The 15,223-nt window shown below is 35.8% G+C and overlaps 1 protein-coding gene across 2 annotated transcripts in view; it reads right to left on the minus strand.

The window, feature by feature from the left end:
• The window catches only part of STRN (striatin), a 111,326-nt gene that overhangs the window by 45,359 nt on the left and 50,744 nt on the right, over window positions 1-15,223 (minus strand). For both annotated transcript variants that reach the window (XM_018055120.1, XM_018055119.1), the window contains exons 4-6: window positions 10,759-10,837; window positions 3,333-3,500; window positions 1,218-1,353 (exon numbers count right to left, since the gene is read on the minus strand). In XM_018055120.1, the coding sequence (XP_017910609.1) occupies window positions 1,218-1,353; window positions 3,333-3,500; window positions 10,759-10,837 (383 nt within the window). The remainder of the gene's footprint in view (window positions 1-1,217; window positions 1,354-3,332; window positions 3,501-10,758; window positions 10,838-15,223) is intronic.

Raw genomic sequence — 15,223 nt, forward strand, 5'->3', positions numbered from 1 at the left:
GACACATGTATCCCATTGTTAATTGCAGCACTACATACAACAGCTAGAACATGGAAGCAACCTAGATGTCCATCGACAGATGAATGGATAAATAAGCTGTGGTACATATACACAATGGAATATCACTCATCCATAAAAAGGAACGCATTTAAGTCAGTTCTAATAAGGTGGATGAACCTATAACCTATCATACAGAGTGAAGTGAGTCAGAAAGAGAAAGATGAATACCGTATTCTAATGCATATATATGGAATCTAAAAAAATGGTACTGAAGAATTTATTTACAGGTCAACAATGGAAAACAGACATAGAGACTAGACTCATGGACATGGGGAGAGGGGAGAAGAGGGTGAGATGTATGGAAAGAATAACATGGAAACTTACATTACCATATGTAAAACAGATAGCCAAAAGGAATTTGCTGTATGGCTCAGGAAACTCAAACAGGGGCTCTGTATCAACCTAGAGGGGTGGGATGGGGAAGGAGATTGGAGGGAGTTTCAAAAGGGAGGGGATATATGTATAACTATGGCTGATTCATGTTGAGGTTTGACAGAAAACAGCAAAATTCTGTAAAGCAATTATCCTTCAATAAAGTAATTTTTTTTAAAAACGGGGGAGGAGAGATGTTAAAAAGAAGGGGACAGAATAAAGAAGGGATGAAAAGGGAGAAGCAACAATTTATATGTACATCTTATTCCAGGACTCTACCATGGGAAAGTCAATAAACTTACAAAAATCTGAACAAAACCACAGAAGAACCATAAACATGTTTGGAGAAATCTAATGGGAGAGTTCTGAAAATGTGGAGTCCTTGCCTACCAAAAAAACCCTGACATGACCGTTTAGAGCTGCAAACAAAAACTGCACCGTTTAGAGCTGATGCCAGTCACCATCAGGCACCATAATGGGTCTGTCAGTTCTATTGTCTTATAGCACCAAGAACAATGCATTGTTATAACACACATTTACCATATTCACTCACCCTATAAAAATGTTGAAATCTTTAATGAATTAACAAAAAGCTAAAGAATGAAGGCCTTGAGGAGAAAACTGCTATACTAAAAATATTCTTGAAGTCAAAACAAAAACTTTCAGATTAAATTTCCCCAAATTTAAGGAAAAATAAAAGTTAAGGGTTTAAGTTGAAGGATATGGATTTTTAAAGTATGTATAATAGCCCCTAAAAATATTTATATCTGAGTTATTCAACTCACTGTTGAAGTATCAATGATGCTTTTCTCTCTTCCATCAATGTCATCATCTTCATCTTCATCACTGAAATCTGCAGCTGCACTTTCAAGGAATTTAAAATTATCCAGCACGGAGGCAGAGTCTGTTAACTCGGATTTTCTGGTTTAAAACATATACATTTTGCTCAGTTAATTTTTTAAACTCAGCATAAGAGTTAATCCATGATACACTGCACCGACTTCTGTTTATACTGAATTATAACCCCCCCCCCCAATCACACTAGGATCTGCACTGATTCTTATCTATTACACTACCAGGGATTTTAACTGGAAAAGCAATATAGGAAGAAACTGGTTACTCTTTTAAAAGTGCTTTTCTGTAATAACTACTACTTAGAACTACTTAGATTAATGGCAATCTAATACAAAGAACTCCTCCTTCTGATTTAGTATTATTTTGATTCTTAAGCCAAACAATAATTTCTTTTTGAAATATTTTTATTATCTCTGCCTCTGTTTTTCTCTATCGTTTTTTCTTTCTTCAACTCGTCTTCCATAACTAAGAAAATAACTAATAAATACAGAATTTTCTCTGATGCAATCTCATATTTCTAAACAGCTAAAAAGTTGAAAAAAGCAAATGTGTATATGAAGCTTACTAAAAACAGTATTTTAGTTAAACTAATATACTACTACAAAACGTTCCTATTGATGAATAAACCCTTAATCTTCGGAAATGATTAACTTTTCAAATATGTGAGATTTTAATTTAACTCTCTCTAAAGAAATTCATCAATTTCCTAACAACCAGAATAGAATGACTGCTCTCCAGTTCATTAGGAAATGTTTTAGATAACAGGACATTTTCCTGAAAAGCGTTTAGCCAGAACTATGAACAAAATTCTCAAAACAGATAAATCTGAAATTTCAAATCTGCTGAGAGCTATGTTTTTGTTCTTTTCTAACCTACTCTCCATCCCTACAGAAGTAAGATTCAGAATAATGCCTTTATCAGTTTCAAAAGACAGGTCAAGGCCAAAACACTAGAGTGGCCTTTCTTAAGCATCTTTATACAAATTTAAACTAATTTAATAGGTGAAAATATAACCAGGATTAATGCCCACACTATCTATGTCTACAAAGAGAAAGAATCTACATCTTACATTTATGAAAACAAGTTATGTAATCTTAACTATTAATGAGCACATTTAAGAATGCTCCAATGACATTTGTTTACAAGACATATGTTTAAACCTTTACCTAAACCCCATAATTTTAGTTTATGCCCCAAATAACAGAAACTATGTTCTTACTAGAAAATGTACAGAGCTCAACTAAAACCATTCTTCCAGCCTAAACATGAGTTAAAATAAAGTAACATTTAAATTTCAAAGAATCTTTGACTTTTTAAGAATTATGCCAAATGTTTTTTCAATAAAGAAGAATCTCCTTATTAAACTGCTCGCCTTCATTTTAAGCAGAATTCAATATAATTGTACAGTATATGGGCTTCCCTGGTGGCTCAGACAGTAAAGAATCTGCCTGCAATGCAGAAGACCCAGGTTTAATCCCTGGATTGAGAAGATCCTGATCCAAAAAGCAAAATGAAATGTTCCTGCTACTGAATTTTTCACTTATTCTTATCAAGTAGAATATATATATATACTTGAAATAGATAATTTTCAAAATGAAGAGGAGTTACAGCATTATTAGATAAATGAAAATGGCTAAGAAAAGGTTTACATCAAAAGAATTAAGTATTCATATGATTTCTGGGTCACCAAGAATGCAAGTTCACTCTTACAGACTTGAAGTGAATTTCCAAATAAGATCTCTTATGAAGTTATAATAGTAAGAGGTGACTGAGCTTCAATGTATTAAAATTTATATTGAATCCATAAATTTCAAGCAAATAAAAATACCTTAAATAAAAATATTCTTAAAAGTCATAAATGATAACTCTAATCCCTGTGTATATCTTTTACCAAATAAAATTTTAACCTTTTCATTAAACTTTATCATTAAATTATTTTTGCAGCAGTACCTAGAAGTGCAAGTATCACACGTGTCACCCATAAGCCAAAAATATTAGCAAGAACTAAAACTACAGCCAAGCCACTTTCCAGACAAAATACTTACCCAATCATTGCTGTCTCTTTAACTTCGGCTTCTGTGCCATTTATAACTGAGTCCTGATTTTTGTCATCTTCCCTGTCAGTGACATCACTTGAAAAGCCCAACAAAGCTCGCACTCGTTTGGATTTCACATCTAGAATAGTATCTGTGTAACCCACCTCCTGGAGATACCTGCGTGTGAAGAGGATCTTTACAATTCAGACATACTGGAATCAGTACTCTACTACTGGATATCTAAATAAAAACATTTCTTTAAATTTACTGTCTGTATAAGACTGGACAGCACAGTACTATGCTAGTAAGACTCGCTAATAAATAATCTTCCAGCTGCAGATGGAGCTGTCTCTTGCAGTACCAGCCTCTATGGTCACTGAGAAAAACCAAAGAACTATACAATACACCATTCATTTATCTTAAGAAGAAGCTATTCCTTAATATATCTAATAGCACATTCTTTCTTCTAGGCAGGGCTGGAGTAAGCTCACTCTCAGATGCTACTGTATTACTATTTTATAATAGTAATGAGAATAACCAGTAGTGTTTTTACACTTTTGATGTTACAGTATCACTGGATCAACTGAGATCTAAAGAGAATGTTTCTAGCATATATAGCTTCCTACATGACATACAAAACCACAGGATATTCCAAACAAGTCACTTCTACAGGAAGGGAAGCTCTTATCCTGAGACAACTCTGCAATAAAAATAAACCACAGTTCAACTGTAGGATGTGGGATGAGTGGGTGTACAGAGGTGTGTGTGCTGCAGAAAGGAGCAGCACAGAAAAGAAAGAATAGGTTTTGTATGGAGAGTTAAACATGGGTTCAAAGCCCATTTCTTCCACTTTTTTCCTGTGTAGCATTAATTCTTCTCAACTTTAGCTTTCTCTTAAAAAAAAGAATGCAGTGCCTGGCATACAAAAGGTGCTCAGTATCCATTAACAACAAAAGATGACCAAAAACGATCAAAAGTGGCAGGGGTAGGAACATGAAAAAGGCAAATGTTTAATAAATGTAAGAGACAATATAACACATTAAATTATATGTAAATATCAAGTCTATGAAATGAAAGATAAAGATCAAAAAGATAAGCAGTCTAAGATCAGTTTAAGATCTGGTGTTAAGAGTTATTATTGCTCAAAGAGATATCTCACAAAAAGACATGTGACCAAAATGGATTAAGTTATCCTATCAAGTCAAGGTATTCATTTTCAATTCTATCCAGTATTTATAGAAAGGTTTTGATTAAAATTAGTAATCAGTTGATTCTTACAAACAAATACAAAAGAATTATGTTTTCTATTTTTAACAAGTAATATTTGATACATAACTCACTTTAGGAACAAAATCACATTACAAATACTGTTTCAAAAACTCTCATTCCATAAATAAACTGGTTTTACTAAATAGCTACTTCCTTATTCATTAATATTTCAGTTCAGTTGCTCAGTCGTGTCCGACTCTTTGCAGCCCCATGAATTGCAGCACACCAGGCATCCCTGTCTATCACCAACTCCTAGAGTTCACTAAAACTCACGTCCATCAAGTTGGTGATGCCATCCAGCCATCTCATCCTCTGTCATCCCCTTCTCCTCCTGCCCCCGATCCCTCCCAGCATCAGAGTCTTTTCCAATGAGTCAACTCTTCGCATGAGGTGGTCAAAGTACTGGAGTTTCAGTTTTAGCATCATTCCTTCCAAAGAACTCCCAGGACTGATCTCCTTTAGAATGGACTGGTTGGATCTCCTTGCAGTCCAAGGGACTCTCAAGAGTCTTCTCCAACACTACAGTTCAAAAGCATCAATTCTTCGGCGTTCAGCTTTCTTCACAGTCCAACTCTCACATCCATACATGATCACTGGAAAAACCATAGCCTTGACTAGACAGACCTTTGTTGGCAAAGTAATGTCTCTGCTTTTTAATATGCTATCTAGGTTAGTCATAACTTTCCTTCCAAGGAGTAAGGGTCTTTTAATTTCATAGCTGCAGTCACTATCTGCAGTGATTTTGGAGCCCAAAAAAATCAGTCTGACACTGTTTCCACTGTTTCCCCATCTATTTCCCATGAAGTGATGGGACCAGATGCCATGATCTTCGTTTTCTGAATGTTGAGCTTTAAGCCAACTTTTTCACTCTCCTCTTTTACTTTCATCAAGAGGCTTTGAGTTCCTCTTCACTTTCTGCCATAGGATGGTGTCATCTGCATATCTGAGGTTATTGATATTTCTCCCAACAATCTTGATTCCAGCTTGTGCTTCTTCCAGTCCAGCATTTCTCATGATGTACTCTGTACAGAAGTTAAATAAGCAGGATGACAATATACAGCCTTGATGAACTCCTTTTCCTATTTGGAACCAGTGTTGTTCCATGTCCAGTTCTAACTGTTGCTTCCTGACCTGCATGTAGGTTTCTCAAGAGGCAGGTCAGGTGGTCTGGTACTCCCATCTCTTTCAGAATTTTCCACTAATATTTAGGTTGGTGCAAAAGTAATTGTGGTTTTGCATTGTTGAACTTTGTCATTTGATACAGGAATACATTCTTAAGTAAATGTGGCTATGTTTTAACGTGCATTTCACACTTTATGTTTTTTTGCTTTAATGACTTGGTACTTGCTGCTTATTTTATATGTATTTTAGACTATGGAAATGATGTTAGACAAAAAGCAAATTCAAGCAATTTTTTTAAGTTCAAAATGGATTGTAAAGCAGCAGAGACAACTCACAACATCAACAATGCATTTGGCCCAGGAAACTGCTAACAAATGTACAGTGCAATGGTTGTTCAAGAAGTTTTGCAAAGGAGAGGAGAGCTTTGAAGATGAGGAGCATAGTGGCCGGCCATCAGAAGTTAACAACAACCAACTGAGACCAACCATCAAAGCTGATCCTCTTACAACGACAGGAGAAGTTGCCAAAGAACTCAGCATCAACCATTCTATGGTCATTCGGCATTTGAAGCAAATTGGAAAGGTGAAAAAGCTTGATAAAGGGGTGCCTCAGAACAGAAAAAGAAAAAAAAAAAAAACTGTCATTTTGAAGTGTCATCATCTCTTATTCTATGAAACAACAACAAACCATTGCTTATTCGGATTGTGATATGCAATGAAAAGTGGATTTTATAGGACAACTGGCCATATTCATCTGACCTCTCGCCTACCAACTACCACTTCTTCAAGCAACTCAACAACTTTTTGTAGGGGAAATGCTTCCTCAAGCAGCGAGAGACAGAAAATGTTTTCCAAGAGTTCATCAAATCGCGAGGCATGGATTTTTATGCTACAAGAATAAACAATCTTGTTTTTCATTGGTAAAAATGTGTTGTTTTAATGGTTCCTATTTTTATTAATAAAGATATGTTTGAGTCTAGTTATAATGATTTAAAATTCATGATCTGAGACCACAATTAGGCCTGCATGAACCTAATAAAATGTCACCTCTGAGAGGCAGGTGAGTCTTCTAAAAATACTTCTTGGAAAGGATAAATAAAATCGACAAACCATTAGCCAGACTCATCAAGAAGCAAAGAGAGAAAAATCAAATCAATAAAATTAGAAATGAAAATGGAGAGATCACAACAGACAACACAGAAATACAAAGGATCATAAGAGACTATGATCAGCAGTTGTATGCCAATAAAATGGACAACGTGGAAGAAATGGACAGATTCTTAGAAAAGTACAATTTTCCAAAACTGAACCAGGAAGAAATAGAAAATCTTAACAGACCCATCACAAGCACGGAAATTGAAACAGTAATCAGAAATCTTCCAGCAAACAAAAGCCCAGGTCCAGACGGCTTCACAGCTGAATTCTACCAAAAATTTCGAGAAGAGCTAACACCTATCCTACTCAAACTCTTCCAGAAAATTGCAGAGGAAGGTAAACTTCCAAACTCATTCTATGAGGCCACCATCACCCTAATACCAAAACCTGACAAAGATGTCACAAAAAGAGAAAACTACAGGCCAATATCACTGATGAACATAGATGCAAAAATCCTCAACAAAATTCTAGCAATCAGAATCCAACAACACATTAAAAAGATCATACACCATGACCAAGTGGGCTTTAGCCCAGGGATGCAAGGATTCTTCAATATCCGCAAATCAATCAATGTAATTCACCACATTAACAAATTGAAAAATAAAAACCATATGATTATCTCAATAGATGCAGAGAAGGCCTTTGACAAAATTCAACATCCATTTATGATAAAAACTCTCCAGAAAGCAGGAATAGAAGGAACATACCTCAACATAATAAAAGCTATATATGACAAACCCACAGCAAACATTATCCTCAATGGTGAAAAACTGAAAGCATTTCCCCTAAAGTCAGGAACAAGACAAGGGTGTCCACTTTCACCGCTACTATTCAACATAGTTCTGGAAGTTTTGGCCACAGCAATCAGAGCAGAAAAAGAAATAAAAGGAATCCAAATTGGAAAAGAAGAAGTAAAACTCTCACTGTTTGCAGATGACATGATCCTCTACATGGAAAACCCTAAAGACTCCACCAGAAAATTACTAGAGCTAATCAGTGAATATAGTAAAGTTGCAGGATATAAAATCAACACACAGAAATCCCTTGCATTCCTATACACGAATAATGAGAAAGTAGAAAAAGAAATTAAGGAAACAATTCCACTCACCATTGCAACGAAAAAAATAAAATACTTAGGAATATATCTACCTAAAGAAACTAAAGACCTATATATAGAAAACTATAAAACACTGATGAAAGAAATCAAAGAGGACACTAATAGGTGGAGAAATATACCATGTTCATGGATCGGAAGAATCAATATAGTGAAAATGAGTATACTACCCAAAGCAATTTACAAATTCAATGCAATCCCTATCAAGCTACCAGCCACATTTTTCACAGAACAAGAACAAATAATTTCAAGATTTGTATGGAAATACAAAAAACCTCGAATAGCCAAAGCAATCTTGAGAAAGAAGAATGGAACTGGAGGAATCAACTTGCCTGACTTCAGGCTCTACTACAAAGCCACAGTCATCAAGACAGTATGGTACTGGCACAAAGACAGACATATAGATCAATGGAACAAAATAGAAAGCCCAGAGATAAATCCACACACATATGGACACCTTATCTTTGACAAAGGAGGCAAGAATATACAATGGAGTAAAGACAATCTCTTTAACAAGTGGTGCTGGGAAAACTGGTCAACCACTTGTAAAAGAATGAAACTAGATCACTTTCTAACACCCCACACAAAAATAAACTCAAAATGGATTAAAGATCTAAATGTAAGATCAGAAACTATAAAACTCCTAGAGGAGAACATAGGCAAAACACTCTCCAACATAAATCACAGCAGGATCCTCTATGATCCACCTCCCAGAATTCTGGAAATAAAAGCAAAAATAAACAAATGGGATCTAATTAAAATTAAAAGCTTCTGCACAACAAAGGAAACTATAAGCAAGGTGAAAAGACAGCCTTCTGAATGGGAGAAAATAATAGCAAATGAAGCAACTGACAAACAACTAATCTCAAAAATATACAAGCAACTTATGCAGCTCAATTCCAGAAAAATAAACGACCCAATCAAAAAATGGGCCAAAGAACTAAATAGACATTTCTCCAAAGAAGACATACGGATGGCTAACAAACACATGAAAAGATGCTCAACATCACTCATTATCACAGAAATGCAAATCAAAACCACAATGAGGTACCACTTCACACCAGTCAGAATGGCTGCGATCCAAAAATCTGCAAGCAATAAATGCTGGAGAGGGTGTGGAGAAAAGGGAACCCTCCTACACTGTTGGTGGGAATGCAAACTAGTACAGCCACTATGGAGAACAGTGTGGAGATTCCTTAAAAAATTGCAAATAGAACTACCTTATGACCCAGCAATCCCACTGCTGGGCATACACACCGAGGAAACCAGAATTGAAAGAGACACATGTACCCCAATGTTCATCGCAGCACTGTTTATAATAGCCAGGACATGGAAACAACCTAGATGTCCATCAGCAGATGAATGGATAAGAAAGCTGTGGTACATATACACAATGGAGTATTACTCGGCCGTTAAAAAGAATTCATTTGAATCAGTTCTGATGAGATGGATGAAACTGGAGCCGATTATACAGAGTGAAGTAAGCCAGAAAGAAAAACACCAATACAGTATACTAACATATATATATGGAATTTAGGAAGATGGCAATGATGACCCTGTATGCAAGACAGGAAAAAAGACACAGATGTGTATAACGGACTTTTGGACTCAGAGGGAGAGGGAGAGGGTGGGATGATTTGGGAGAATGGCATTCTAACATGTATACTATCATGTAAGAATTGAATCGCCAGTCTATGTCTGACGCAGGATACAGCATGCTTGGGGCTGGTGCATGGGGATGACCCAGAGAGATGTTATGGGGAGGGAAGTGGGAGGGGGGTTCATGTTTGGGAACGCATGTAAGAATTAAAGATTTTAAAATTTAAAAAATAAAAAACTAAAAAAAAATAATAATAATAAAAATAAAAAAAATACTTCTTGGATTGCTATCATAACCATTGTCATTAAAAACAAAAGAAGAAGAACAAAATAAGCACTTTAAGAACACTTATTTATTTATAAAAGGAAAATGCACAAACCACTATTAAGACGAAAGTGAAAGCCTACTTATTAAATACTAATGAAGTCTCATTTTTTTCTAACTTTGAGGAGATAAAAAAATAGAGGTAAGGAGAAACTTTAATATCCTCTCGCCATTATCAAAAGAAATGACTTGCATGCAATCCACTTTGGAAACAACAGGTTTAGACTATTCACAAGCAAGCCCAAAAGAATAAACCAGGTAGCAAATCTCATTTTACTGAGACACAAATCAAAATATCAATTTCAAATATAACATGCAAGGGTTAGGCACTGAGCTGATGAGCAGATCTAGCCCCACTGCTTGACATCTGAATCTCAACCCAGCTTTGGTTCCTCTTTATACTCTCAAATTCACATTTTATAGGCGAGACTATATGTTAGCATAATATATACAAATTTGGGAAATCCAGCAAGTTCTTCCATCTACTTAAAATAAAGTTTAAAAACATAATATAAAGATATCATGAGTAGACTCATATTAAAGCATATGTATATTCATGTATAAAAAGTGGAAAGAAAATAGTAACTTTAAGGGTACAGAATTCTTCAGACTATACATTTAAGCATATAATAAATTAGAAGCTCTTAACTGTACTTTTTGATAAAGCTAATCTATGGATAGATAAAGCTAATCTATGGATATTTGCTATGGAAAGCAAATCTATTCTTGATAATCCTAGTTAATAATTATTAAAAATAAATTCCTCCATAGGGGAAAACGTGTTTGAATATGAAAAAGGAATAGTAATTAGATGAAGTTTTTTCATAGCAGATACTTTCACGAGATACTTACTGTCTGAGTAGTTGCCGACCTTGCTTCCACATTAACTGGCTGTTTTGTTGTGGCTGTACCTCTGTTTCATTACCTTCATCTGGAAAACATTAGAACATAAAAAAACTGATGTAATATACATTAGGGGACATCTCATTAGAAATATCCAATAAAAATTTATAAGATTAAGAACACTGCACTGTAAAGTATGTTTTGAGCGCGTGCTGTGCTCAGTCATCCCAACTCTTCCCAATCCCATGAACCATAGCCTGCCAGACTCCTCTGTCCATGCAATTTTCCAGGTACGTTTTAGGACCATTTAAGTTTTAAGTTTAATTTCTATGTGCATGTGTGCTAAGTTGCTTCAGGCATGTCTGACTCTGCACCGCAGACTGCCGGGCTCCTCTGTCCATGAGATTCTCCAGGCAAGAATACTGGAGTGAATTGCCATGCCCTCCTCCAGGGATCTTCCCAACCCAGGGATTGAACCTGTGTCTCATGTCTCCTGCACTGGGAGGTGGGGTGTTTTTCTTTGTTTGTTTTTGTTTTTTACCACTGGTGCCACCTGGGAAACCCCTTAATTTCTGTAAGGAAACTCTAAAATAAATTCATTATTGCTACTAGATTTCCCTGAGAGTTTCAGAACTAAAAATAAAGACCTTTCCCCCAATTTTTAGGTAACCTGAGAACTTTCCTCTAGGACAAATGAAGTCACACAGGAATTACATAAAAGTATTATGAAGCACCACATCAAAATGAGAACTAAATGCGCTGGAATGACTGTTTAGAAGGAAGGGGAAAAAAAGCTTGTCTGGTAAAGAACAGATAGATAAAAAATATTCCCAAACCAAACCTATTTCCTTCACTAGTTATTAAATGAAAACCTCAAGCATTCTTTTCTTAAGACATTCTTTAGATGGAAACTTCCTAGGTCCCATAGAGCTTAAAATTCATCATATGGTAGAAGCCAAATCTTTCAAGAAGAAGATAAAATAAAAAGAGCCTTCTCCTTGATAAGTCTGGACTAAAGAATTTCCAAACTACAGGATAGATCAACTTTAAAAACATAAAAAAAAGTTCACACTCTCCATTAGCCCTTGATCAAACTATAAGAAACTATGGTCTTCATAAGATTTTTATTCAAGTGGAGCTATAAGAGAGATTGGGAAATTTTCTTTTAGGATATTTTATATAAAACATTTAATGTGTTCCAGATGCTGTGCTAAAAACATATACACTATTCTTTTAATCTTGACAACCTCCAAAGACAGGTATTATTACCATCCCCATTTTAAAGATGAGAGAGATGTTTTGCAGATTAATTGTAAGGTTTCTAAGTTAGAAATACAGCTGTGAGTGTTGAAATCATGACTGTGTGACTCCAGAGCTCACATGCTTTTCTCCACATGCTATCATTACAATGGTAAGAAATTAGAGAAACATATAAATTAAAATAAGAATTAGATCTTGCATTTTCATTATTCTCTTAAAATAACCAGACCAAGTTCTGTGACATACCAGAGAGAGACCAGGAAAGGCGGGGGGAGAGGGGGTGTAGGGTGGAGATTAACTCACAAAGGAAGGTTACTTTGGGATGACTTCAAAGAGCATTTACTTGAAAAAGAAAAAAGGAAAGAAAAACAATGTCTAAATAGTAAGGAAAAATAATACATCGTTTGCACTGACCCACACATTCAGAAACTGTGTATATAACATAATATGTTCTTCCACTTCTTAGGTCAAGTGAGTAGCCTGTACTTGCCCAGTAAGAATATCTATACTGGCATTTCAAAAGACCAAAAATTTCAGATGCGAAAGAACTTTGGAGATCATCTAATTTCCCATCAAAATATGCCTAAATCCTTTCTATACCATCTTCAGATACACTCAACTGCCTTTGTCTACTTTGGTAGCTAGAAAGGTGAATTTTACTGTAAATAAACTATACCTTAATAAAGCCAAATCAAATAAGAATGCATCCTTACCCTCTTTTAAAAACTACATTCTTGTATTGCAATAAAATCTGATCTGAGTGGTCATTTTATAATATATTAAAATATCAAACCACTATGTTGTATACCTGAGACTAATATACTTTAAAGAAAAAAAGAAAGGACTATCTTGTTAACCCAGCTCTATGACAAAAACAGCAAGGTTATGAACTGCTCCTTATTATATCATTCCATACTGGATCATGACTAGGCTCCAGATGACTACAAGGGAATAAATGAAACCTTATATATATAATCACCAGTATATAATATAACCAGTCACAACACTCAGTAGGAATGAAGAGTGTCAAAGACCTACAGAGCTCGAACAGTCCTTATCTCCTTGGCAATGGATTTGAGGAAACTGCTTACCTTAGTTCTTTTATTAGATTAATGTATGAATTAATGATCTAAGACCATGTCTGTGATCAAGACCTTAACCAAACAAACATAAGACAGGCTCTTTACTCAACATTACCAAATCTATTTTCCACTGACGCAGAGAAATAATCAATGGTATAGCTGTCTATAGAGCAATAAGTTTCAATATAAAGACAGAAATATTGATTTTCAATAAATTTCTCAGAAGTGAATTTTCCTTTCTCTGTTTTAAAAAAAAAACCTGACTGGGTCACATGTGGACTTGATTTTCCTGACACTTCCTTTTCAAGGCTAAACATTTAGTTCTCTCAATGGTTAGTGAAGTACTCATCAACTATCAGATTCATTCTTACCTTATCAAGTTCAAAAAGTGACATTATATAAAAGTGAGGATTTTAAAGTGGGTAGGAATTCAATTTCTGGGTAATATTAAAAGTATCTGACTGACATTTCCAGTCAAGTTGGAGTAAAAAGGACCCAAGTTACCCTCCTGCCTGAAGCAACTATAAAACAAAATAGAGCATACGATGGTAAAGACACTGAACATCAGACAACGAAGGATAGCAATTCTGAGAAAAAGGAAGCAAACAGGTGAGCCCTATGATTGTTCCAGTTTATTGCCCTGACAGTTTTCTGATCGTAGCATAAGGAGGAGGAACCAAAAGAAAAATGAAGATATAATGGCTGGGAAGTTCCAAATTTCATGAAAACTATAAACCCATAGATCCAAGAAACCCAACAAATTCCAAGCACAAGAAACACTGGGGAGAGGCGAGAAGGTAACTATACCAAGGCACATCATGATAAAATCGCTTAAAACCAAGGAGAAAGAGACAAATCTTAAAAGCACACAGAGAAAAAGGTCACATATACATAGGAGAGGGGGGCGGCAGAGGATGGATGGTTGGACGGCATCACCAACTCAATGGACATGGGTTTGAGCAAATTCTGGGTGACAGTGAAGGACAGGGAAGCCCGGCGTGCTGCAGTCCATGGGGTCGCAAAGAGTCAGACACAACTGAGGGACTGAACAACAATAAATACACAGAGAAATGTATGGATGACAGAAGATACCACACCAGAAACGATAAAAGCAACAACATAAAGACTTTCAGACACACAAAAGCTGAAAGAAGGCATTATCAGCAGCACATGTATCAAAAGTCCTCAAGACAGAAGGAAAACTGTACTGGAAGATATGGATGCACACGAAGGAAAGATGAGCACTGGATATCTAGGTTTTTTACGTTATTTAAATCTCTCTGAAAGAGAATTGCTGAAACAAAAATAATAATGTAGGGTCAACCTGGGTCAACCCAGGGATTAAACCCATATCTCCTGCATTGGCAAGTGGACTCTTTACACTGAGCCACCTGGGAAGCCAGTGAAAGGTCTGAACATCTCAGTTAGAAGGCAGAATTTGTTACTTTGGATAAAGACATTCTATTTTAAATAAGTATCTGGCTTTAATATTAAGCAGAAGAAACTGACGTATGAAAAATAAATAGATTTTAACATAACGTAAGTTATGAAATAGAAACGGTAAGGGTTTGCAAGTGGAACAAAATAGAAAAAAAAAGAGAGGAAACTAATTTTTTGTGAAGAATATTTCAGAAAACATCTGGATTGTCAATTTTAGGAAAATACAATAAATGGATAAAATAATGAAGAAGGAAAAATCCCTGCTTCTTTTCTTTAATTTGGATACTCCACCTTCTATACCTTCTCCTAGTCACTGTTCTTATCAGTTCATTTACAAACCCCTTGGTAATGCTTTAAGTCAGGTGCATTCCTCTGCAACTAAAGTTTTACATCATCTTGACTGAAGTTAATATTCATGTGGGTGGTTCACTCCAGCTTCTGCACAACCACCACGCTCTCTTAGCTGTCATGCCTTAGACCTTGTCATTATGAAGAACTGTCACTGATGCAAACTCACTTTCTGAGCATACCCTTCAGGCTCAATACTTCCAATTCACTAGGCACTTGACTTCAGGTGGGACCTTAGATCAGGGGTCAGCAAACATTAGCCTGCAGATCAAACCCAGCCTGTTTGGGCTTCCCTGGTGGCTCAGACGGTAAAGCGTCTGTCTGCAGTGCGGGAGACCAGGGTT

The sequence above is a fragment of the Capra hircus genome, chromosome 11 (genome assembly GCF_001704415.2).
Source record: "Capra hircus breed San Clemente chromosome 11, ASM170441v1, whole genome shotgun sequence".
NCBI lineage: Eukaryota > Metazoa > Chordata > Mammalia > Artiodactyla > Bovidae > Capra > Capra hircus.